Source organism: Monodelphis domestica, chromosome 1 (assembly GCF_027887165.1).
Source record: "Monodelphis domestica isolate mMonDom1 chromosome 1, mMonDom1.pri, whole genome shotgun sequence".
In the NCBI taxonomy this organism is placed as follows: domain Eukaryota; kingdom Metazoa; phylum Chordata; class Mammalia; order Didelphimorphia; family Didelphidae; genus Monodelphis; species Monodelphis domestica.
In genome coordinates, this window is record NC_077227.1 from 458,821,150 (window position 1) to 458,848,860 (window position 27,711).

General features: G+C 41.4%; 1 protein-coding gene across 11 annotated transcripts in view; it reads right to left on the reverse strand.

Moving 5' to 3' along the window:
• The window catches only part of ZNF618 (zinc finger protein 618), a 236,285-nt gene that overhangs the window by 27,429 nt on the left and 181,145 nt on the right, over positions 1–27,711 (reverse strand). For 10 of the 11 annotated variants that reach the window (XM_056812409.1, XM_056812410.1, XM_056812407.1 and 7 more), the window contains 6 exons: positions 16,188–16,265; positions 15,149–15,187; positions 11,536–11,625; positions 10,654–10,689; positions 10,479–10,556; positions 9,435–9,524 (listed from right to left, as the gene is read on the reverse strand). In XM_056812409.1, coding sequence (XP_056668387.1) covers positions 9,435–9,524; positions 10,479–10,556; positions 10,654–10,689; positions 11,536–11,625; positions 15,149–15,187; positions 16,188–16,265 — 411 coding nt within the window. The remainder of the gene's footprint in view (positions 1–9,434; positions 9,525–10,478; positions 10,557–10,653; positions 10,690–11,535; positions 11,626–15,148; positions 15,188–16,187; positions 16,266–27,711) is intronic. The other variant, XM_056812402.1, reaches the window with a different exon arrangement.

The window sequence follows — 27,711 nt, forward strand, 5'->3', positions numbered from 1 at the left end:
AGGAGTGGGAAAGAAGATTTCTTAGTCCACATGCTTAGAAACCTACAACTACTTCCCCAACATCAAGTTCAGATGAAAAGATCCAAAAGGTCATGATATGTTGGTATGTTAGTACCTGGTTTCTAGCATACAAACTCTGACAAGCAGAGCCAATTAGATGTGAATGACAATTTACCCAAAGCATTCTCTAGTACTCAAGGGGTCCTGCAACAAGTGGAATTACTCCATTTCCAAGAATTCCTAAAATTTTATTGGTAACCACCTGCTGGGCAACCAGAACTTAACAACTACACAAGATACCAATCTTTAAAAAGTCTCCTGGGCTTCTACCTTTGAGATGTGGTCACCTCTGAATGGAGTCTGAATTTACTAGTCTCAAAGAAAGAGAAGGAAGGTGTGTCCCACACAGTCCTGCATGGAAAAGGTTCATCATAGGTCAGTTTCCTGAACCAACCATAATCAGAATATTCAGACTGATAGTCAAATCAATTCAACTAGAATTCATTGAGAATCTACTATGTGCAGGATGTTGGAAAGACCAAGAGAAAAATAAAATGGGCCCTGCCCTTAAGAGCTTACATTCTATAGGGTTGACTTGTAGATACTTAAAGAGGGTTATGCTGATGTAATCTCAGTGTTGTTCTCTTAGGTTATTATTTTATTAGTAGACTTATTCAGACTGCGCTTGGAATACTATGCTTACTTCTGGACATTCCAATGGAACAAATGCCTGGGGGGGGGGGGGTGGGTAGAAAGAAGTGAGGAGTGGTCTTCATCTAGTCTAGGACTCAATATTTCTCCTTTTTGACAGGATAGGTACTCTAGTCACGAGACATTTATGCATCTAGTAGTTCTGGTAACACTACTAGGTTTCCCTATTGTCCTGATTGGGTATAAGACCATTAGACACCTACTGAGAGTTAAAATTCAAACATTCCCTTCCTCAACGTACCTATGAAGCCATGGGTGTGACTCATATTTTCCTCACCACAATAAAGACTGAATTAAGTGGTAGCAAGATGACAACCACTAACATCTGTTCATAGCATCAGTCCAAGACACATCACAAACTCTTCTAAATGCCTTAGAAGAAAATGCTTAGCTTTAACCTCATTTTTTCTAATGTGAACAAGTTGTTATTTTCTCCCTGAGGCAGATAACTTAATAGCTATTTCCTGCCTTCAGGTACTATAAGCCAATGGTTTCTAAGTTAGGTTTCACTGACTTAATTTTGGGGAATGTCTCGTTTTTGCTTACTTGTGTCATTCAAAGGTAGATTCTGGCTAACTGAATATCAGAGCTAGCCCCCCAAAATAATATGGTCCAAATCACCATTTTGTAAATGAAGAAATCTAGAAAGAAGTGATATGGGCTAAAGCCACCCTGTGATTTTGTGGTAGAATTAGGTCCAAAATCCAGGTCTGAAATGAAGAATATGCATTAAACTAGCTATTGATCTCACCTCTCATGTTCATTTTGAGATAGTATAAACAGCTGGTCTAAACCTAATTTTTGCCCAAATGCTTCCCAGTTTTCTTAGAATTTCTTATTAAATGGGGGAGTTCTTCCCCAAGTAATTTATGTTCTATTTATTTCTCAAAAAAGTTCCTGCCCTTGAACAACCCTAACCCACATCTCTAGGGAATTTGTTTTTCACAAGAGGGAAGGATCCAGAACAAAGGGGGATATGAGAAAAGTATGGGGAATTTCAGAAGAAAGAAGTAGGAGAATTATAATTAGCTTAAATGATATACGAAAGTATTTATTAACATTTAGGAAAGGTGATGAACATGCAATGTTCACATACAAATAACTCCAAAAGCTACGAATTTAACTTCACCACGTTTAGAAAATCTTTCAAAAATCAGTTGTTTTTTTTTTTTTGGAAGTAAAAACATTACTTCACTCATTCTGAGAAGTGCATGAGAATATAATATTTACCGTCATATCATACTCTATAATTTTCAAAATTCTTTACACTTCTCCCTTCATTGAATCCTCAACTCCTCACAACAACCCTGTGAAGTAGGCAGGACAGGAATTATTATTATTATTATTATTATGGTTCCAATCAGGAAATTAAACCCAACTAAATAAGTTATGGTATATTACTGTGATGGAATATTATTATGCTATAAAAAAGGATGAGCAAGATGGTTTCAGAAAAAACTGGGAAGACTTACATGAACTGATGCAAGGTAAAGTTAGCAGAATCAGGAGAATGTTGTACACAGAAACAACAACATTGGAAGGATAAGTCAACTGTGAAGAATTCAGGTACTCTGAGATCAAGATAACGATCTAAGATAATTTCAAAGGACCCATAATGAAAAATGCTATTGAACTCTAGAGAGAACTGATGAGCTCTGAAAGCAGATGGAAGTATACTTTTTAAAATTTTGTTTTTAATGTTTATTTTGTTTGTTTTATTTTGTAACATGGAGAATATAGAAATATGTTTTGCATCATTTCATATGCATAGTTGATATCAAATTGTTTGCCTTCTTGTGAGTGGCAGGAGGGAGAGAAAGAATTTGGCACTCAAAAAAATTTTTTAATGATTATAAAAATTTTTTAGATATAGTTAGAAAGCATTTAACAAAATTCCACACTATGACCCATGTCTCCTCATTCCTAGTTCAGTGTACTATTATTTCATTAATTAAATGTAGTTACCAGCTGATATAAGCCATATAGCAACTCTCCGAGACTGAAGTCTAACCTTGCTTGTAGCTCTAAGTCATCAAAAAATAAATGTTTCTGTTAATAAAGAACTCATAGCTGGTTCATGCCAAAGAGTCCTGCCCCTTTCTAGCCAGTCCTTTGCCTTTTCTTCTCAACTCTTCTAAATATGCCCATCTCTCATAGAACAGGACCTTTAGTCAAATCCTTGGATTAGATATCACCGGGCAAGGCTAAGGCTATTTCTTACAGACTTTTTCTCTAATCACAATAACTGGGTTTTGAGATCGGAAGATGGCAGCTCCTAACAATTATTCTACAGCACTGATCCAGGTCACCTACTCCCGCCCCTTCACCTGGGACTACAAACTCTTTCAAGTATTTTAGAGGAAATGATTAGCCCCAACCTCCTCTCAGGGGTATATGTGAACTTAAGACTGAAAAAATATTACTTCTTTATCTTCACTAACTAGTAGCTTCAATTCTGTACTTCCTTCAAAAACAAATGTAGGCAACAATATGTCCTTAAGCTTCCCCAGATATCCAAAAGGATGCATGGACATAACAGACTCAGGTTCTATACGAACCTTAGAGAAAATGGACAAATCACTAACATCACGTGTGCTTCTTTTCAGGCAGGTCACCACCAAACTTCAGCCCCAAAAGAATTTCCTACTCTAGAACATCAAGGAAAGCTTGTCTTTGGTCATTCTGTTGGAAGGAGAGTTCTGCTTGGTTCTAGATTAAATCTCTTGATCTCATTTAACAGTTTGCTGCCACCTGTCTCTACCTGATTTTCCAGAAAGGTATCAGCACACAGACTACTTTCTGAGCATCTGGAAAATACATGAGCTATTTCTCATGTTCCTACAGGGGAAATATATTGAGTCATAGTATTTAGAGCTAGAAGAGGCCTTAGCAGACCTAGTGTAATCCATACCTAAAAAAGAATCACCATTATAGCACTCATGACAAGTAGTTATCTGAGCTGGGCTCTGCTCCCTCAAATGAGGGACCTCTTGGAGCATCTCATTCCACTTTTGGACAGTTCTCATTGTTAATAACTTTTCTGGACCTGTAGCTCCCAGTCCCTTCCTTCCTAAGAGGGAAAGAAGATGATAGACTAGGTGGATAGATGGATCAATGAATGGATGGAGAGGGGCTAGGAGGAGAGTGGAAATTCTTGGTATTTTGTCCCACGAAGACTGATTTATAGGTTCACAGTTTCTATGAGATCATCCCACCCCATTACTAAAGTTGGGAAGCTTTGTGAACTGGTATTGGCACATGGAGAACTGGGATATAAAGACTAGGTCATTTCACTCCTTCCATGATAGTTTTTGGAATAGTTAGATGAGACACTAGACCAGGCCTTCCCCTTGAGAATCCTCAGATTTCAGGGAAGGGGAAATCATTATTAAGCTTTACTACATATTTGGGAAAGAGAGAGGTTGAGTAAATGAACCTATATTTCCAAAGATTGCATGCTACAACAGTGCACATTCTAAAGGTGTGGGGTTTTGATGAGGGATGTGATCTACCACCAGCGGTCAAATGAGCTTTTCTACTCTTCTTGGAAAGTGGTTCAGTCAAAACTATGGAGACAAAGAAAGCAAGATCTCAGAATTCCAATCTGGCTGAAGCAGCAAGAATAGCAAAGGGAAGTCCCCACACCCAAAGGGAAGGAATTGATGAAGAGGTGTTCCCAAATGCCCAGAAGACTCTATAGACACATGACTGTAACTTAGTAGAGGAAGAGTAAAAGAACAGAAACAAAAGCAACCATGAATAACTGGTTTCCAACAACTTTTCCCTTTGGAGATAACTAAGAAAGGCTATGACACCTAGACTAGGTCCCAATCTGTTCATTAGAATCCTAAAATCTCAGAACTACAATGAACCTCAAAGACCATGCAGTCTAACCCACTTAATTTTACAGATGAAGAAATGGGGCCCAGAGAGAGGAAATAATTTGCCCGAAGACATACAATGAGTTGTTTAAGCCACTGATGAAGACCCTCTGGTTGATTAGGGTTCTGCAGAGACAAGAGGATAGGGCCATGAGGAAAGGGGTTTTGCCAGGGATTATTGGATAGAGTAGGGAGTGGGGTGAGGGGAGGAGAGGAAATAAATGGGAAGGATAGAAGCAGAGCTCTTCCCAAAGAAATAAAAGACAAGGCACATTCTCAGTTGGTTAACAACTTTATTAAGTGACATAATTAAAAATTAATTGAGTGTAAACACATTCTGGACATACTCCCCTCCCCAGGCCCTTAGCAGATGTTCCCAACTGCTCCATTAGGGAGAAGTAGAGAGGCCCAAGTCTGCCAGCTCCCAGGATCCAGAGTCACTGGGCAAATGGGGAGAGAGTACTGTGTACTAGTTTACAGAAAATTCCAGGATGCACATTCTGCCAGGGGGCTTGGCTTGCCTTAGGAAAGAAGCCTGTGATGGGGATAGAAATTAGTCAAGGCAAGAGGGACCTAGCAAAGTCACTCTCTGGCAGCAGGCCAAGTCTCTCATCCCCCATTCCCAAAAAGAGACTCTCATAAATAATCCCCTCTCCCCATCTATCCACCAATACCCAGTTTGCCCAAGAAAACCTTCCAAGGACTATCTCAGGACATTAAGTCTCCTCTCTCCACACAAACCCCAAAGCTACACCATCTGACTACGGGCCAAAGGCCAGACTATGAGACCTCTGCCATCTGCCCATCTAGAGCAATTACAGAGGGGAATGGCCCAGGACACTGTGCTCCACCTAGAACCCGATTTCTCTAGTTGGCATATAGTTACTTAGAATCTAATGTTCCCTATCAGATGCCTTATGTGATCACTGATATATGTCCTCCTGTCTAATGGACACCAGCAAATGCTTTCTACCCAGTGGGTACTGACAGAGGTCCTTTACCCAGCTGACATTAACAGATGCCATCTGCTTAGTAGTCATTGTCATATGTAGAAGACAGTCTGGCAAATACTGAGAAATCTATCCTTCCCAGAAGGTACTGGCATACAGATGCCCATTGGCTGGCAAGTCTGACATGCATAGATACTCTCTGTCCAATAGACATGGGATTTCAAACTAAGAGATGCCCTCTGTCTGGTGGGTACTGTTAAGATACCTTCTTTTGGGTAGTCTCTGGCATATACTTATGCTAACTGGTAGGCATTGACACTCAGATGCCCTCTATCCAGTGAGTATGGGCAGATGTCCTTCCTCATGGAAACTGATACCAACAGATATCCTCTGAATTCTGAGCACTGACAGGTATCTTCTTTCCAGTAGGCACTGACTGATATACCAATTCCTACTTTCTAGTAAGTAATGACACACACAAATGACCTCTGCTCAATGGATATTGAGATACACAGGCACAGCACACTTCTGTCCAGCAAACCCTGATACATAAACACAAATGAGTGTTGGTGCCTTTATATACATACACAAAGAAGCTAGTTTACTGTACCATCCTCACCAGATGGCCCCTTTCATCTTTGCCACCCATGGCCCTTGGCTCTGTATTATCCATTCCTCTCATTCCCTTCCCTGAATCTGAAGCACAACTTGACCAATAGACTTTTGCCTTTTCCTCTTGGAAAAAACAGATAGGAGTTACAGATACAAGCCCATGATTGCAATGGATGGGTCCTTCAAGAAATGAATACAGCAGAAAGGACTGACTAGTGGGGGAGTGGGGGAATCATAGGATTTGGTCTTAGAAGTGCCCTTAGGCCAGTGATGGTGAACCTTTTAGAAACTGAGTGTCCAAACTGCAACCTTCACATCACCTGTGAGCCCCCACCTTACCCTAGACAGGGGAGGGAGGAAGCATTCCCATTGGGCTGCTGGGCAGAACGGCAGGTGAAATGAAGAATGTCCTCAGGTGAGATGGAGAAGGGGATGGGACCAGTTCCCTCTGGCACACGTGCCATAGGCTCATCAACATTGCCTTAAACCATCACTGGTGGCCCCTTCTTTCATAGATGACGAAGTCAAGTATCTTGCCCAACGTCATACAGATAGTAAGCTGGGTGTCCAACAGAAGTCCTCTAGAGCAAACCCAGTACTCTTTCTATAAACCTCTAGGTTTCATCCAGCACCCTCTGCAGAGGGATCTAGGCTTTCTGTTCCCAGATTACCATGGCCCTCCACCCTGTGCACAGCCTCTGTTTGCTCTCCTTTCTTTTTTTAAACCCTCACCTTCCATCTTGGAATCAATATTGTGCATTGATTCCAAGGCAGAAGAGTGGTAAGGGCTAGGCACTTGGGGGTGGGGGTGAGGGTGTCAAGTGACTTGTCCAGGGCCACATAGCTAGGAAGTGTCTGAGGCCAGATTTGAACCCAAGACCTCCTGTCTCTCAATCCACTGAGCTACCCAGTTGCCCCCGTTTGCTATCTTTTTAAAGGCTCACAGGTATTGCCCATCCAGATCAGTGAAAAGATTTTGATCTGAAGGTAACAGTTAGGAATTCTTGGGAAGTTATCCCTACTTTCTCCCAGGCTTGGTCTGGAGAATCCATTGCTATGGAAGGTAAAGAAATTGGTTTCACTACCTTTAGATCACAGCCCTTGGCCCCAGCCTATGAAGGGTATCGTAGCAGACCAGAAAACAACACTCCAAGAAGGTTAGATTTCAACCTGGTGAACATCTCTAATTTTCCTTCTCAACTCTGTCATAGAACAAAGGCTACCCTGGAGAGAGAGAAGATATCACACCCTTCTCCATCCCCACCCAACACGTCTATACCTATATGGTATTACCCACATAGGAGTCTAGAGCTAGCACATATGGAAAGTAAAGGAAGGTGGGGAAACTAGGGGGCCAATCTCCTCAAAGCTCTAGAAGAAAATGCCAGGCACTCTCCTGCCCAATAATCTGCATAGGAGAGGTATATTCTAGATGCCCAAGTACAACTGGGTATACCTTTACTGTGTTAACAAGGCCTGAGCTCACCAAATGCAAGGTTCCAGACACTCTGAGTGGCCCTGACTGAGAATGGTAAAGAGGACCTGGAGCCAGGTGGAAAGATGAACAAAGATCTAATGCAGGATACTTGTCAGAAATGGAAATTTAGAACTAGTCAATGTCCAAGAGCTCCAAAGGGTAGAACATTGCAGTCAGAACCCACACTTTGGAAGAGAAAAGAGGGAATTTTCAAGCCCAATGACCTTCCCTGGGTTAATGAATCAGAAGCTACTATGGGGACCAGCCATTCTAAACAATCAAACACAGGCCAAAGAGAAGAAAAGGAAATCACAAAATGTTAAAAGATGGAAAAGATCTTCAAGATCATCCTTTATTTTACATGTGTGAAAACTGAAGTGCAAAGAAAAAGGCCTTACTCAAAGATAGAGGACAACTGAGGAGCAGAGGATAGGACATGAGCACAGGGCCCCTGCTTGCCCATCAATGTCCTTTCTACTTAGACAAACTACCCCCTTACTCCATTTAGTGAGAAGCCATTGCACAAGTTTACAGAGCCCTGGTACTTAAAGGGATTTGGAATATCATGTTGACTATGCAATGGTTCAGATGAAAGGTCACTGTGTTTGGAATTAGGAAGACCTATCTTCTGATTCTCTCTCAGATACTAGCTGTGCAGTCCTGAGCAAATCCCTTGACTTCTGCAAAACTAAATTTCCTCAACTGCAAAATGAGAGGGTTGGACTTAGCAATTTCTAAGGTTCCTGTTAGCTCTCAATCTATGAACCTATGATCCTACCTCTGCACTGTACCCACTGTGGCTCAAGCTTCTGTGAAGAAGGGGAGGAAAGGAAAGAAAGAAAAACCTTAAAAACCTAAAGGCCCACCACAAACCCAGCTAGAGAGCTAAGTCGCCTCCATCACATGGTCTAGAAGCAATGATCACCAGCTGGGAGGAGTCAGAGAGATATCCTGCATGGGGGCACAAGGTTGGACTAGATGACCCCTAAGATCTCTTTCAATTCTGAGATCTTATGAGACCTCTTCTAGAGGCTGCCAAGGGCATCATCCCAGGAGACTTCTGAAGTCACCTCTTTGGACAGCATGAGACAGTCCAGACTTGGGATTTTAGGACTTAAGGGCTCTTGACCACCTCTACCCCATAGCCCTTGAACTCTAGGGGCTATGTTGTTAAATAGCTGGGCAGCTAAAGACACCCAAAGAACTGAGAAAAAGATGCACTCCCCAGAGTGAGTCAGACCAAGTGTATAAGTCCTGTGGTGACTCTCTCCCCACAAGCCCGAGAAAAGTCCATAGTCCGGGTTCTCCTTTCCCGAGGTCCCTCAACCATCCAGCCTCCCAGGCAAAGAGCTCATATGATAGGATAATGGAAGAGATCTGAGAAGTCATCTAGTCCAAATTCCTCATTTTACAAATGAGAAAACTGAAATCAATCCAAAGATTTGCCCAGAGTCTCACAGAGAGTTAAGAGTGGTAGGTCCAGGCTTTGAACCAAGGTCCTCTGACTTCAAACCCAGTGTTCTTCCCACAGCACCATGTTGCTGGTGCTCCAGGTCAGAGAAGAATTCACAGCACTGGAACTTGACAGCTATGGCAATGTGCTGCCACAAGGTGGCTCTATGACACATGCATAATTAGGAGGAGGAGATGATGCCGAGAGCTGGCCTTAGAAGCCCTCTCACCTTAAGACACCAGCCACCAGCAGCTGCCACCCAACACATATTCCCAAGCCCTTGCTGGTTTCCACAACACTGATCCATACCCCGCTAGCCCTCCCACCTTCCATCCTTAGCAGATACTCACTGATAGGGGCATGAAGGGCCACATGCTCTTGGTAAGGGGTATAGTATTTATACTGCTTGCCACAAAATTCACAGGTGTAATTACCAGTTTCTGTGGAAAAGAATGAAAACAGGTTGGGAGAGCCATCACTTTTTCCTCATTAACTCCCTTCTAAAGGAGAATCTGGGACTCCAAGTCATATTGCCTTCACTCTGGCCATTGTGCCCACTGCCCTTACCTCCTCCATTCCCAGAACCTCTGATGGAAGAAACTTAATTTTGTCTTGGAGTCAGGTCTCCATACCACATGCTGTCTGTCCTCATTAGGGTCAGCTCCTTGAGAGCAGTGCCAGTCTGACTTACATGTATTTGAATGTCCATAGTCCTTAGCACTGTGCCAGGTACATAGTAAGCACTTGATAAAATGAATTCCTTCCTTCCTTCCTTCCTTCCTTCCTTCCTTCCTTCCTTCTTTTCCTTCCTTCCTTCCTTCCTTCCTTCCTTCCTTCCTTCCTTCCTTCCTTCCTTCCTTCCTTCCTTCCTTCCTTCCTTCCTTCCTTCCTTCCTTCCTTCCTTCCTTCCTTCCTTCCTTCCTTCCCACACTTCCAGGTGGTGAGATCTCAAAAGTTGGGTCTCTTTTCAAAATTTCAATCCCCCCCCTTCTCTTTCCTTCCTTTCCTCCTTCCCTTCCTTTTCATTCCCTTCCCCCTTTCATTTTTATCTACTTATCACTTGAAGATAGAAGATAAGGAAAACAACTGAGATGGAATAGAATAACTCTTTGAGGTCCCAACTGTTTCATCTACTGGCCTGTGCCTTACACTGACAAGATGACTAGACCAGTTGGAAGACTGAGAAAATGTGAAGCAGGGGATCCTGGACCTGAGCCAAACCTAGTACTGAACCCTGTTAGCCTGCCTTGCCCCCTCATCCTCCCTATATCTCTTTTAATAGCTATTATGCCACATGTCCCAGAACAGTCTTTGGATGATGGCAAGACAACTCCGTGTTCACAGGGACCCAGTCCCTGCTGTGCCCCTGAACCCTCTCTCCCAAGTGAGCATACTTGGCCCGATTTTCTGGAATGGTTCTGGAGGCTCCTCCTTTACTTCATCTGTAGCCACAACGGATTGATCAAAAGGGTCTGCAGGAGAACAAATGTCATTTAGCTTCCCAAGGAGGGCCGGATCCCTGGTTACAGGAGAGGGAAGGAACAAGGGAAGAAGAGGCCTAGGACTTACCTGCCCGATTCTCTGGAGCTCCTTCGACACTAAACACTGAGCCCGGATAAGAGGTGGCGGCAATAATAGAGGAAAGGAAGGAAGGAAGCAAATGAGTGCTATTAGCTCAACCCAGGGAAAGAGCTCTGACCTCACCCCAATGACCTGGAGCACCACCACCAACCTGTTCTTAGGAACCTTAGCATGCTTGCAACACTCAGCTACCTAAACAGAGGCCAAGAAAACTGGGATGGGAGAAATAGAGTAGCAGAAAGAGTCCCACCAAACCACTTCCCCAGGACCTGTCTCGACAGTCATCTCCATTACTCAGCCCACCAGGCAATATACCAGGCCCAGGGGAGGTGTGATCAGGGGATGACGATGCTCTCAAGGCACTCCCATCAAGCTCACATAGATCTTCCTGGGGGTATCACACTCACAGTCCCCTTGCATGTGCCCAGAAGTCCCAAGCAGTCCATCACTTTGTACCCCACAGACATAACAAATGGACTGTTTAATTTATCTGTGGTCATCACTCAAGAGGGAGAAGGGTCTTTTCTATCTTCATTTATGTCTTGGCCTGGAGCCAAGGCTGAGTTCTGGGTCAGGATTCAACAACTGTCATGGGGCAGGGAGGAAGGGGGAGAGATGGTTTCAAGAAATAACCACTGAGCCCACTGAAAGAGAAAAAAAAATTAAAAAGAAAGGAGACAGAAAAGAAGAAAGGTAAAGAGAGAAGAGAGTCTGTAAGGAAGCAACTTTTCTATGAGGATATAAGGGAGAAAGGCTATGAGTAGCCCACAGCCCTGCACAAGAAAGAGGGGTGGGGAAGTGGCATTCCTAAATCCTTCCTGTTCAATCTCATAATCCCCAGAGAAGCCCAGAAGCAGGAATAGGACTCACCATCCACAGCATGCAGGTCTCGGTGCTCCTGAAAACAGCTGTAATATTTATATTTCTTCCCACAAATATCACATGTGTACCTAAAGTTGTCTGTGGGAGCAGTGGAGGGAAAACAGGAAATGTGAAAATCTTCTTGGTTATTCAGGGATAAGAGCAGCAGGCTGGCTGACCTCAGACAGGAATGGCTCAGGTAAATATCAGTTATTCTGAGAGACTATAGGTTTCAGAGATAAAAAGGACTGCAACTAAACTAATGCAAATATTTTATAGATGGAGAAACTAAGTTCTAGAGCAGGGCAGAGCCAAGATTCAAACCTAGGTCCTCTGGCTGCAAGGCCAGCATTTCTTTTACCATACAGAGGTTTCAAACCTGGGACTCTAGAGTGTCCTCTGAACCAGATTAAAATATTATTGGGAAATATTTAACAAAATAAACAAAAAACACAGATAGAACACAGATAATGTTAATATGTGGTTTTCTAAATCAATATGCAACCTGCAAAAAGTCTTTATGGTTTTGCTGTCCCTTTCTACTTGAATTTGACACCACTGCCCTAAGCTATACCCATCATTACTTGAATTAGGAGTCCTACGAAAGAGTCCCCATTGTGTTAGGGAACTGAATATTAGGGTATCACTCTCCTTACATGTTGTGCTGACCTTTGACTACTGAATCCTATTCTCTCCTAAGCAGCTGTTTAATGCTATTGAAAAACCAAGAACAGGCAATTAAATCTAAAAGAATTTACTGAGCTTCTTTTCTTTTTTAAATGAAAACTATCAGCCCAGAGATCTTCTCCTATCCTCATGGACTTCACAGTCTATGTGGAAAGAGCAAGACTCACAGTCAACAAACGATGAAAGAAAAATACGAGACAAATCAGAGACAGCTAAATGGCAGCTGACAGAGCATTGGTCCAGGAGTCAGGAAGACCTGAGTTCAAATCTGTACTTAAGCCACTTATCAGCTAAGTGCTCCTGGGCAAGTAATTTAACTTCTGTTTGCCTCAGTTCCCCCATCTAGAAAATGAGGATAAAAAGAGAATCTATCTCATAGAATTGTTGTTAAGGTCAAACAAAATAATGTTTATAAAATGCTTTGCAAATATCAAAGCACTATATGAATCATAGTTTATTATTGATGTTATTATTAGAGACCCTGGAATCAAGTTCTGAATTATGTATTAGAGACTTCAGTTGCTATAAATTTATTTGGGATTATTGGAGCTCAGACTGATCAGGAAGGTTTCCCAGAAGAGGGGAACAGAACACTCTAGAACCAAGTTTCCATGATTTTTGTGGAGGGAGAGGCTCAAGCAGAGTCTGAAGAGAAGCTACAGGATGGGAAACTAACTCACCAACACTTCCCCTCTACCTAGCTTGTTTCCTTTCATCTATGAAATGGAAGCAAAATATAAAGGGATAGAAGAAAGAACATTTGACAAGTGATTTTGTTATTCAGCTGTGACCTACTCTTTGTGATCTCATTTGGGGTTTTATTGGCTGTGTCTTTCTTCAGTATATTTTACAGATAAGGAAAAGGAGGCAAACAGAGTAAAGTGACTTGCCCAGGGATACACAGTTCATTAAGTATCTGAGGCTGGATTTGAGTTCTGGGTCTCCTGTCTCCAGACACCTAGCTGCCCCTCTGACAAATGGTTAGGAGACTCAAGTCATAATCCCCAGCTCCTCTTTATCTCTGCATCAGTCAATTCCCCTCTCTGGGCCTCAGTTTCCTAATCTACAAAAATGAAGCTTTTGGACTAGATGATTCCTTAAGATTTACTGATTCTCCCCCAAGTAGCCGTTTTCAGGTCCTCATTATGAGGCCTTATTCTCAGGGGTCCCCTTACTCTCAAATGCCCATTTCTTTCACGGGAAATAGCCAGTGACCACAAACACATGCCAAGCCACCCACCTGCCACCCACCACAAATGCTACAGGTGACCAGGCGGTTTTCTCTGCAGGAAAGACTATCTGCCTCTTAATTAATTGAACTTAGGAACAGAGAGTGCATTATTCATATGCACATTACAGTTACAGTCTTTCCCTTTGAGTGCTTTAGCAAACACTTAGGGAAGAGACTAATTGTTCCACATGTGGGGAGCCAATAGTTCCAATCCCGATTGATATTCTGAGCTTGGAAGGCAACTGCTATGGCTGTGGTGACCCACTGAGGGGATGGAGACTAGGTTTGCTTGGTGATGATGAAAGCCAAGGGTCACAAGAAGTCTTAAACACTGCTGCAATCTAGACCTACAACCCTGGGCAAAACACTCCCTTCTGCATATTCCCTGGCAATCTCCAGATTTTTCAACCTTCTTATCCAACCCACAAATTTTCTTTTATATAAATGGTTGAGAGAAAGACAGATTCTCTCTCTGTGTGTCTCTCTCCCTTCCTCTCTCTCTCCCTCCTTTCTTTCTTCTTCCCTCCCTCTCTCCCTTCCTAACATTGCAAAGTTCTACTATAGAACTAACAAACTTCATGACCAGCCCATTGGATCAATTCTGCAGTAAAGGTGATTGGGTAGAAAGCTGGCAGCAGTTGTTTGGCCCCAAGTAATTTGCTTGAGGTGGGGCAGGCCCTGGGAAAAAGGGCAATAAGCATGGGGAGAAAAAATGAGTAGCATTGAGCTGAGGGAGGGAAGAGCAATGGAGGAGGTAAAAATATCCCTGGCCATAAAGACCACAGCAACCAGCGTCTTTCCACACAAAGGAAGCCAAGAGGCGTACAAACCAGGCCATTGAGAGGAGGGCTGGAAAGGCACCAGTGACCCAAAATAGCAAAGGAAGGAAAGATTAAATGGGAAAGTTCTTTAAATACACACAGAGGAAAATCAAGAGAGCAAGAAAAGAAGGGAGCTATTGAAAGAAGGGAGGACAACTATAGGCTGAGGACAGCAGAAGATGCCCTCACTGAGCTCTAAAAGGACAGGCTGTGGACCTTCCTATGACTTAGAGCTGGAAGGGACCATGGAGATCAGGTGGTCCAACCTTCTCATTCTGTAGAGGAGGAAACAAAGGCCAAGAAGGAGAAAACCATTTGTTCAAGATCTTGGACTTGTTTTATTTGGGGTTTGGGTTTTATAAGAACATTTTATTAGCAAAAATGAACAACATGGAAATATGTTTTGCATGATAATACATGTATAACTCAGATCCAATTGCTTGCCAGCTCTGGGAGGGGGGAAGGAAGGGAGACAATTTGGATCAGAAAACTTATGTGGAAATTTGTTGTGTGTAATTGGTACAAATAAAAATAAAAACAGCAACCTATTTCAAGGTCTTAGACTTAAAGAGATGCAGTAGATCTTGGCCTTCACACCCTTCCCCCAACCCCCAATCCTAAATCCAGTGCTTTTTCTTCTAAACCCCACCACAAAAGGGAAGGCTACTGCTCTTTGTAATCTATTACTTAACCAAAGGAAGCCACTTTCTTCACATAAGCAGGCCTAAATCCTGAGACTACTCCTTCCAAAGCAAAGGGTAAAGATCAGAGAAAGGAGAGAGTGAACCCAGCACCTTCCCTAGAACCAACCTCACGTGGATTCCCTGATGCAGTCTTCACTCTACCCCTACCCCCTTCCCCATTTAGACAGCAAGATACTTACTGCCCTGGGAAGCTCCTTCACCTGAGGCTGCTTCAGTGTCTGTAAGAGAAGAGGGGATGGCAGATGAGTCCATGCAAGGAGAGAACACACTCTGCTCTGTGAGAGGGAGCAGAAGACTAGAAAAGCTGCTTCTGAGGCATAAGAAAGAGGCACATGGGAATGTGGCTGGCACTGCTCTGACAAGTGAGAGCAGATCACTTTCCCACTGCCATCAGACCACTTTCCATGGTCTGAATCTGACTCTCCTAGATCTCCTTCCCTGGTTCAATCACAGGTAATGTCCTTGTCCAGAGGCTCTAGGCCTGAATCCCTCTCATGAAATATAGGGATGAGTTTAGCAGGAAAGCACAGCCCCAAAAAGTCACGTTACCAATCTGGCCTCGGAGCACCACTAGGCTCAAATGTTTATTGAGTTATCAGCCTATCATATTATGGACCGGAAGGGCTCTGTACTAGGAGGCATAGGTCCTGCCCCCAAGGAGCTTCCATACAGTAAGCAACTGAGATACAAAATCACAGAGGCCACTGGCATTACTTAAATGTCCAACAAGTAGGACCTACCTAACAAGACTACTCTGTCTGTCAGTCCAATCAGGCACCCATAAATGGGAAATCTGAGGGCATCCCAGGCAGACTCTGACAAACTCAGGATTTGCACCAGTTACTAGTTAAGCCAGACAGATTGCTAGTCACGAAGCTGGTCATTTGACTCCCCCCCTCTTAACAACCTTGAGTTTCCTCAGTCCATTACCTTCATTGCCCTCTATAGGCCTCAGAACAAGGCAGGCTCTTTTCTCCCCATTGCAAGGGACCCTACATTCTCTACAGCCTCTCCCAGATAGAAATCAAAGCTCTGAAACATTTATTTTGCCCAGCTTGGAGTCAGTCTGAGGCCAGAACAGAGTCAAAAGGAGAGGTGGTGAGAGATGAGAGCAGAAGGGGAGAAGGAAACACTGGAACCAGTTTCTCACCTCACCCCACCCCCTCCCTTCTTGCACCAATCAAAGCCTGAAGCCAAGGCTACAGAAAAGCTTCCTACCTCGATGTGCTCGCACATGGGTCTGGAAACAGTTATAATATTTGTATTTCTTCCCACATATTCCACACTCGTAGGACCCTGGAAAACAGCAAAGGAAAGGATAGGTCATTTCTTTTTGCCAGGCCCAAATGCAAGAGGATGACTGAGAATGACCTGATCCAGGAATCCTGCAGGCTCTTCCACACTGGAAGGGGCTCCAGGAACAAGGCAGTCCCCAGACTATGTGGCTCACTTAGGCATAGAATACATGAACAAACTTTAAGAACATTCAACCTGTTATCCACTTGTAGGTGATGACTTTTGTCAGCATCGGCCTGGGATTTCCTCCCCTAGCTGGCATCCCTTCCTTGCCCAGCCAGAAGGAACTCAAGGGCCACAATGGGGGGCAAACATATACAAATCTCATTGCAGGTAAGATAAGTACCTAATGCTCCAAACAAAAATGCATGTAAACTTGTTGGGGTTCACTCATTATTTTTTTCTGATCCCATTTCATATTGTTTGAAGCTATATTTCTTTTTGTGAATACAAGAATCTCTAGTCCTGGCTCCATTATGAACTAGCTATGTGACCTTGGGCAAGTCTCTTAACTTCATTTCCCTCTCCAAGCACACAATAGCCACTCTAACCACCTCACCTTAAAATATCATGCTAATATGACCAAAAAGGAAAATGACAAATGTTAGTGGAGATATGGGAAAATTGGAACCCTGACATTCATGAAGTTGTAGGGAGCAACTGGAACTGTGTCCAAAGGGCTATAAAACTATGCTTACTCTTTGATCTAGCAATACCATTACTAGGTCTGTATCCCTAAGATATCCAAACAAAGGAAAAGAAAGAGGACTTATATGTGCAAAAACATTTATGCAGTTATTCTTGTGGTGCCAAAGAACTGGAAACTGAGGGGATGCCCATAAATTGGGGAATAGTTAAATAAATTGTTATGACCATAATGGAATATTTTTATGCTCTAAGAAAGGATGACCAGGATGGTTTTAGAAAAACATGGAAATTTATACATAAGTTAATGCAAATTGAAATGAACAGAACCAGGAGAATTATACACAGTAACAGCAATATTGTATGATGACCAGGTATAAATGGCTTAATCATTCTCAGCAATATAATACAATGATCTAAGATAATTCCAAAGAATTTATGATGAAAAATGCTATCCATCTCAGACAAATAACTGATGAACACAGATCAAAGCATACTTTAATTTTTTTTTTCAGTATTTATCTTGGGGCTTTGGGGAGGGGGGGGGCACCTATATTTTCTTCCACAATATGACTAACATAGAAATATTTAGCATGATTAAACATATGTAACTTTTATCAAAAAATTCTTGCTGTCCCAAGGAGAGAGGGAATTTGGAACTCCAAATTTTAAAAAATGTTAAAAATCATTTTTATATGTAACTGGGAAAAAATAAAATATTTTTTAAAAATTATCAGGAATGTGAAATCACTCTGAAAAGAAATAAAAAACCTGTAAAAATGCAAAATATTGTCATTTGTTATTAATGTTGTGGCCCCAAAGACACCCATCATTTAGGAAAAAACAGAAAGTTCTTTCTAATGGACTCCTTGCTACAAATGCTGAACACTCATTTTTGCTAGGAGTCAGGAAAATCTCAGACTAGTTTTCTCCATAGGAGTCAATCAGGGCTAAAACTGCACAAAGAGCAAATCTTCACTAAGGTAACAAACAAAACAGAGCCAGAAAAATACACAATAGTGATGGTTGAAGCCATACCCCAGACACTTTCTTGAAAGAATGAGTCCTATTCATATAAAGAGGCAGACACGGAGGAAAGAAGAGGTTCAAGAGATGCTGGCAATCCCATGAATTCCGAGACCTCTCTCTGTCTCTGTCTCATTGTGAACTTCAGAACCATCAAATAAAATAAGTAATTCCATACAGCTTGTACACATAGTTGCCAATCTTCCAGCTTGTTTCTCTTTCCAATATACAAAAATTCAACATGCTATATTCAGAGCTGTCCTACTCATCTTTCTACTAATCTTCTATGCATTTAAAAAAAAGGCTTCAATGGTCCTCTTTTCCTACTTTTTACTGCTATACTTCCCCCACACCTCCCACCCCACGGAAGATTTTAGTCATCTCTGGACCCACAGGGAGAGTAAAAAGACCCTTTATACCATGGCATGGGAAGCATATTAACAACAACTAGGGGGCACAGTAGATAGACCACCAGATTAGGAGTCAGGAAGACTCAAATTCTGACTCAAGACACTTAAAAGCTTTATAACCTTAGACAAGTTACTTAACCTCTGAAACCTCTTCAGTCTCCACATCTATAAACTGGGGACAATAATAGCTCCCACCTCTCAGAGTTGCTATGAGGGATACTACCTGAGGCCCTCAGACACTCTCAGGGAAGCAAGCAGAGGGGATTCACTCATTGGTGCTTTTCCCAAGAAACTTTAAGTAGCTTGGCCACATCTCAGGCTCTTCCAGAAATCGTTGATATGGAAGTCAGGTGACCCGAGTTTCCACAATTTGGGTTTGAGGTATCAGGTCCAAAACCTCAGAACATGGAAGCCTGATTACCTCTCCCAGGGTGGGACTGTCTTTTGGTTCACTTTGTAACCCAAGCTTAAGCACAATGCAAGCATTTAATAAATATTTATTGACTGAAGATGTGATGGAAATAGTCAGCTGGAACCGAGGTTGTTATAGTCCTAGCTCCTAGGACTTCTCTGGACTTCCATTTCCCTGCTTTGCAAAAATTAGTAGATTAGGCTGAATATTCTCAAAGGCTCCTTCCAGCTCTCATATTCAATAATGCTATTCAATGTCTTTTGATGGTGCAGGTATCCTGTCCAATTCCACCCACCAGAATGTAAACACCTATAGACAGTGCCTACCTTCCCCAAGGGAATTTCTGGGCAAGAAGAGAACTCTTAATTTCACTCCCACAATTCCATCCATCAAAGTCAAGCATTAAAGAACCTAAAGATTTTAGGTACTTCTATTTACTCTGAAATGATAAATAACAAAAGCTCAAATTGATATTTCATTTTTTTTCTCTGTTCTTTAAGAAAAAACAAAACTCAGATCAAACATCTTGCTTGTTCAGGGTCTATGTGTTAAACAAGCCAATTTCCTTGTTTTCTAGAACCTGGTCATACTGAGGTTTCCCCAGAAAAAGCAACCAGGGCAAGTAAAAGTAAAATAGAGCTGACTTCAGGGCCATCTTTTTAATATACAAAAGACAGCCACAAACCACACCCCTTTCCTGAACCAGGGAATAGATTATGGATTTACATTTGCATTACAAAAGGAATCTGAAAGACTGGAGATTTAGCCTTTTTACCATTAACTTGATTCTAGGGCAACTGAGATCTCAGCCAAGGCACTAGCTAGAACAGTTTTCCTGACATTAGCGCTGGAGAGCTCTTGCCCACAGGCACAGGCTGAAGTGGAAGACTGGTGCCAATGGAAATCAAGAAGCCGGCCAGCTAGGAATAGGCAGGTGTCATAAAGGGCACCTATCCCCCTGCCCAGTTGGCTGATGCTCCATCTGTGTTGGCAATCCTGGAGTCTCTGGGAGTATGGTTTGCCAAACACAGGCTTCAGAGCCAGGCAGCTAAACTGAGATCAAAGAAATCATCATTGCACCATCCCAAACCCAGACTCCCTATATCTGATGCCTGTACCATTGCTGAAAGCCCCTAGCCTGAGTGTCTCTCCAACAATCAGGGAACTGAGGGGAACTTTCTCTCATGGTTTCTGACAAAGCCTCCACCACCTACCAACCCCTGCATTCCTTTGAGAATCCCTTCCTCATAAATACACCTTTATTCACTCTAAAACCAACACCTATTTCAAGTAAGAGTTGAACTAGATGATGTCAAAGATTCCTTTTAACTGAATTCCACAGTGATAAATTACACAGTAGAAACCTGGGATATAATTTCCTTGCACTCAGTTTTGGGTCTCTGAGGTCCCTTCCAACATTTGGAGGTTCCAAAAATTCTTCCCAGACAAGATAGGGTATGCCCAAAGCTTCTCTGAGACAGAGCAGTGCCCTTCTTCCTAGTGAGTAGTCCATCCCCTCTAGGTGGTCAACCAAGATTCATGCCAAGGAAAGGATACCAAGTCCTGTCAGCCATTCTATGGTCTTATCTAGAAAGGTGAGAACAATTAAAAAGAGCTGCTAGGAAACATATCTATGACTGCAGGTATCTTCTGGGACCCATTCTGAGTGTTCTCTTAGTGTCCCACTTAAAACATCTCATGAAACCTTAATGCTTGAACTTAAAAGTCATCTGGTTCCACCTCCCACCCAAAGCAAGAATCCCCTTCCCAGCATCCCCAAAGGATGGTAATCCACACTTTGCTTGAATAACTACAGTGATGACAGCACACCATCATCCACTTTGGTCAGCTTTCATTATTGGGAAGTTTTGTCTCAAGAAGCTGAAATCTGACTCCTATTAGCTTCCACCCACTACCTCTCATGTCTGAAGCCACACAGAACAAGATTAATCCCTCATCTCCATGACAGCCTTTCAGATGTCTGAAGACAAGAATTGTAACTACCCTCTCTCCCCACCAAACAACTAAACTAACAACTCCCATCCCTAAAAACATTCCTGAAATGTTTTCGTTTACTGATCCTTTACCATCCTGGTTTCTAGAATTTTTTCCCCCTTCAGGAATTATTCCCAGATTAATCACACAACTAGTCATTCCCTTCCCCTCTGCTACATCAGCATTTATTAACCTATGTCTATGACAACAAGAAGGAGCTGGTTACTGAATTAGAAATCATAGGAACTTTAGGAGGAAGTGACCACTCCATATTATAATTTATGATAACAAAAAGGAGGAGGCATGTAACCAAGAGTTTAGGAAAGATTTCAAAGATATTATAGAAAAAATGGCTTGGATTCTATGATCTAAAAATTCCCAGAGAAAAGAAATGGGAAATCCTTAAGAAGACAATTCTAACAATGCAAATGTGAAAAACTCTATGGAGAAAGATAAGAGGAGCTATGGAGAAGAGGCTGGTATGGATGCTACCATTCTTGAGTCAATAAACATTTAAGTACCTACTAAATCCTAGACAAGGTACTAAGTGCCAGAGATAAAAGAAAAGCAAAGATGATACCTGACCTCAAAGAGCTCACTATCTGATGGAGCAAACAACTTATGAACAACCACATGCATACAGAATAGATAAAAAGGTAATCTCAAAGGAGAAACATTCATTGATTAATTCATAAGAAAATAATTGAAGATGAATACAATACAAATGAGTGGCAGGACAAGCAGAATACTGTCAGGCTGTGACAATGAATGCTAGGAATAACCACCAAGAAAAGCATTTTTAAGATCATCAAAGACGAGAGATCACCTTGTGGATTAGGTGATATGAAAACAACAGGAAATGTAGAACTACTCAACTCTTGAAGTTGAAACAAAAATGGTTCCTTAAGACAAGTGAGGAAGGATAAGAGCATCTGTTGAATTCATTTAAGTAAGTCCCCAGATAAACCATATTCCACAGTACAGAAAGATGCGCACACAGGATAACAGAATCACTATAAGTAATTTTGGAAAAATTGTAACTAATTGGACAGGTGATACATGACTGGAGACAAACAAATGGCCTGAATTTCCAAAAGAAAGATAAAAGGAAAAGTATTTGTTCGCATATGCTAGGTCAGAAAGTCTTTATTTCAATTCTTTGGCAATATCCTAGAACCCATTATTAAAGAGATGGTTTGGAAGATAGCATGGCTTCATTGAGAATATATAATGGCAGGTTAATGGGAAAGGAGGGAGGAAAGAAAGGAGGAGATAAAAGGAGAGAGAAAGGATGGGAAAGAAATAAGCATTTATTAAGCTCCTGCTTTGTGCCATGCACTGTTCTAAGCTCTTTACAAATACTGTCTCTCTTAATCAAGACAAAAGCGACTTGATTAGAAAATTGAGACCTGGGAGGCGGAGTCAAGATGGCGGCTTAGAAGCAGCAAAAGTTCTGAAAACCCTTCCTTACCAATCACAAACTGAATGCTCCTAGGGGACTGAAATTCACACTTAAGAACAGGACAGAGGCGGGGAACCCTTCTTCTGGACTCAAATCAAAAGGTACACCCCCCAAAAGCCAGAATCCGAGAACACTCGGGTCTAAGGGGAAGGCAGAGGGAAGGTCCCAGGACTCCTCCCCGCCCCCAACCCAGAGTGCTGAGCCCCCAGCGGCAGCAGGAACCTCTGGGCGGGCAAAGGTGCTGGTTTGGAGGGTCTACCTTGTGAGCAGCGGGGCGCCGGGCTCGAGCTTCCAGCGTGGACAGCGGGGAGGAAGCCAGGGAGAGACTGGGGCTTTGGCTGGGTCCTTCCATCTGGCTCCAGACTCACCATTGCCTCGGGGCACATCTAGACCAATCCAGTTGAACCTAATCCCATCAGGACTCCTGAGAGCTCAGAGAGGCTCAGGACCCACCCCCACCCCCTTTCCCCAGAGTGCAGGGCCTCTGGCAAGGAGAGGAACCTCGGGGTGGGTAAAGGCACTGGGGAACCTTACGAACAGCAGAGAAGCAGCTGGAGAGACTGGAGAGAGCCTGGGCGGCCCAGCCTTCCAGGAGTCTTCAGCCTCAGAGCACATACAGTCCAACCCAGTCAAACATAAACCGATCAAAAGCCTCCAGAGGACAGGGAAGCTAACATTCCTCCCCTAGAGACTGTACCAAGAGATCTGACAAAGCTCCAAGAGGGGAGACTGACAGCCCCAAAACCAAAAAAAATGAGAGGACCAAGAGCACAGACAAATACGGGGAGCAAAGAAGGGGTAATCTTGAGCAAACAACAGAAAAAGAAGAAAGAAATTATAATAGACAGCTTCTGCACAGGTAATGAGCAAAGAGTGAATGAAACAGAGGGGGAGGGATCAGCAAAGGAAAAATCAGAAATCCCAGCGAATTGGATACAGGCTTTGGAAGAACTCAAAATGCAATTCAAAACACAATTAAGAGAGGCTGAAGACAATTGGGAAAAGAACTTAAAACCTAAGATAAGTCATCTGGAAACAGAGGCACTTGAACTAAAACAAGAAAATAGTGTCTTGAAAGCCAAAATCAACCAGCTGGAAAATGAGGCAAAGGAGATGAAAGATGAGGCAAAACAGATGAAAGATGAACTGAAGAAGATGAAAGATGAGAAAAAGGAGATGAAAGATGAGATAAAGAGGATGAAAGATGACCTCCAAAGAAAATCAGACCAAAAGGAAAAGGATGACCAAAAAACCAAGGATAAAATCCAGTCTTTAAGAACCAGAATACAACAACTAGAATCAAGTGACCTCACAAGGCAGCAGGACACTATCAAACAAAACCAAAAGAAAGAAAAAATTGAGGAAAATATGAAGCATCTCATTCACAAAAAGAGGATTTAGAAAATCATTCAAGGAGAGACAATTTAAGAATCATTGGTCTACCAGAAGACCATGACAAAAGAAAAAGCCTGGACATTATATTACAGGAAATTATTAAAGAAAACTGCCCCAATATCCTAGAACAAGAGGGAAAAGTAGAGATTGAAAGAATCCACACCTCCTGTACTTAATCCCCAACTGACAACATGTTATAGCCAATGTTATAGCCAAATTCAAAAACTATCAGACCAAAGAAAAGATATTATAAGCTGCCAAGAAGTCATTCAGATACCACAGAACCACAGTGAGGATAATGCAGGATCTGGCTGCATCCACACTGAAAAAAGAAAGGCATGGAATATGATATTCTGGAAAGCAAGGGAACTAGGTCTACAACCAAGAATCAACTACCCAGCAAAACTGACTATATTCTTACAGGGGAAAGTATGGTCATTCAACAAAATAGAAGAATTCCAAGAATTCATAAAGAAAAGACCAGACCTGAACAGAAAATTTGATGTACAAGCACAGAACTCAAGAGAATCATCAAAAGGTAATTAAAAAAGAGGGAAAAAAGAAAAACAAAACAAAACAAAAATTTTAAGAGACTCAATAAGTTAAAATGATATGTATCCCTATAAGAAAAGAGGTCATTGGTAACTCTTAAAAACTGTTGTTATTACCTGGGCAGCAAAAAGAAATACACTTAGAGGGAACAGCGACAAACTGTATAGGATGAAAGGACAAGAAAAGAAATGGGAAAAGAAACAAACGGGGGTAAATTTATATGTCACAAAGAAGCTCATGGTGGGAGGGGGGAGAACATCAATACATTGGAAGGGTAAAGAGGTTGGAGACGGGAAATACTCAACTTTTACTACTTTGAAATTGACTCAAAGAGGGAAAAACAATCCAATCCATTGGGGGCAGAGAATAGATTTGTGCCCTATAGGGGAGTAGAAGGGTAACAAAAGGTCTGGTGGGGAGGGAAGCAGTACAAGGGAGGGAGGGAGGGGATGGTGAGGTTAATTTTAGAAAGATGACAGGGAAAATAAGGGGGGGAGGAGAAGGGGGGGTAGAAAGGGAAGTAAAATAAGGGTGGGAACAAGGGGGACTGTTTAAAAGCAAACATTGGTGTAGAAAGAAATAGTGAAAGAAGAAAAGGCAAGAACTGGAGCAGAAATCAAAATGCTGGGAAATACACAGCTAGTAATCATAACTATGAATGTGAATGGAATGAACTCACCCATAAAACGCAAGCGAATAGCAGAGTGGATTAGAATGCAAAACCCTACCATATGCTGTCTACAAGAAACACACATGAGGAAGGTAGATACACATAGGGTGAAAGTAAGAGGGTGGAGCCAAATCTATTGGGTATCAACTGACAAAAAGAAGGCAGGAGTCCCAATCATGATATCTGACAAAGCCAAAGTAAAAATAAATCTAGTTAAAAGAGATAGGGAAGGTAATTACATACTGATAAAAGGCAGTATAGACAGTGAGGAAATATCTGTACTCAACATGTATGCACCAAATGGCATAGCATCCAAATTTCTAAAGGAGAAACTAGAGGAGCTCAAGGACAAAATAGATAGAAAAACTATACTAGTGGGAGACCTGAACCTTCCTCTATCCAAACTAGATAAATCAAACCAAAAAATAAATAAGAAAGAGGTAAGAGAAGTGAATGAAATCTTAGAAAAATTAGAGTTTGTAGACATGTGGAGAAAAACAAATAGGGAGAAAAAGGAATATACCTTCTTTTCTGCAGCACATGGTACATTCACAAAAATTGACCATGTATTAGGGCATAAAATCATTGCAAACAAGTGCAAAAGAGCAGAAATAATAAATGCAACTTTCTCAGATCACAATGCAATGAAAATAATAATTAATATGGGAACATGGAGAGGTAAATTGAAAATTAATTGGAAATTAAACAATATGATTCTCCAAAACCAGTTAAAGAACAAATCGTAGAAACAATTAATAACTTCATTGAAGAAAATGACAATGATGAGACATCCTTTCAAAACCTATGGGATGCAGCCAAAGCAGTACTCAGGGGGAAATTTATATCCTTGAGTTCACATATTAACGAATTAAGAAGGGCAGAGGTCAATGAATTGGGCATGCAAATTAAAAAATTAGAAAGCAAACAAATTAAAAATCCTCAGATGAAGACTAAATTAGAGATCCTAAAACTCAAAGGAGAAATTAATAAAATTGAAAGTCAAAGAACTATTGATTTAATAAATAAGACTAGAAGCTGGTACTAAAAAAAAACAAATAAAATAGACAAAGTACTAGTCAGTCGAATTTAAAAAAGGAAAGAAATAAACCAAATTGACAGTATCCAAGATGAAAAAGGAGACCTCACCTCTAATGAAAAGGAAATTAAGGCAATCATTAAAAATTACTATGCCCAATTATATGGCAACAAATATGGCAATCTAGGTGATATGGATGAATACTTAAAAAAATATAAATTGCCTAGACTAAAAGAGGAAGAAATAAATTACCTAAACAATCCCATATCAGAAAAAGAAATTGAACAAGCCATCAAAGAACTCCCTAAGAAAAAATCCCCAGGTCCAGATGGATTCACAAATGAATTCTATCATACATTCAAAGAACAACTAATCCCAATATTAAACAAACTATTTGACAGAATAAGCCAAGAAGGAGTTCTACCATTTTACGACACAAACATGGTACTGATCCCAAAGCCAGGCAAGTCAAAAACAGAGAAAGAAAACTATAGACCAATCTCCCTAATGAATACAGATGCAAAAATCTTAAATAGGATACTAGCAAAAAGACTCCAGCAAGTCATCACAAGGGTCATCCACTATGACCAGGCAGGATTCATACCAGGAATGCAAGGATGGTTCAATATTAGGAAAACCATCCACATAATTGACCATATTAACAAGCAAACTGACAAAAATCACATGATTATCTCAATAGATGCAGAAAAAGCCTTTGATAAAATACAACACCCATTCCTATTGAAAACACTAGAAAACATAGGAATAGAAGGGCCTTTCCTAAAAATAATAAACAGTATATATCTAAAACCATCAGCAAACATCATCTGCAATGGGGATAAACTAGAAGCCTTCCCAATAAGATCAGGAGAAAAACAAGGATGCCCATTATCACCTCTATTATTTAACATTGTACTAGAAACACTAGCAGTAGCAATTAGAGAAGAAAAAGAAATTGAAGGTATTAAAATTGGCAATGAGGAGACCAAGCTATTACTCTTTGCGGATGATATGATGGTTTACTTAAGGAATCCTAAAAAATCAACCAAAAAGTTACTTGAAAAAATCTACAACTTTAGCAAAGTTGCAGGATACAAAATAAACCCACACAAGTCATCAGCATTTCTATATATCTCTAACCCATTTCAGCAGCAAGAATTAGAAAGAGAAATACCATTTAAAATCACCCTAGACAATATAAAATACTTAGGAATCTATCTGCCGAGACAAACACAGGAACTAGATGAACACAACTACAAAACAGTTTCCACACAACTAAAACTAGATCTAAACAATTGGAAAAACTCATGGGTGGGACAAGTTAATATAATAAAAATGACAATCCTACCCAAATAAATTTACTTATTTAGTGCCATACCCATTGAACTACCAAAAAACTTCTTTACTAAATTAGAAAAAACCATAACTAAGTTCATTTGGAAGAACAAAAGATCAAGGATATCCAGAGAAATCATGAAAAAAAAATGCAAAGGAAGGAGGACTTGCAGTCCCAGATCTCAAATTATACTATAAAGCAGTGGTTATCAAAACAATTTGGTACTGGCTAAGAGACAGAAAGGAGGATCAGTGGAAAAGACTGGGAGTAAGTGACCTCAGCAAGACAGTTTATGACAAACCCAAAGACCCCAGATTTTGGGACAAAAATCCATTATTTGATAAAAAACTGCTGGGAAAATTGGAAGACAGTGTGGGAGAGATTAGGTTTGGATCAACACCTCACACCCTACACCAAGATAAATTCAGAATGGGTGAATGACTTGAACATAAAGAAGGAAACTATAAGTAAATTAGGTGAACACAGAAGAGTATACATGTTAGACCT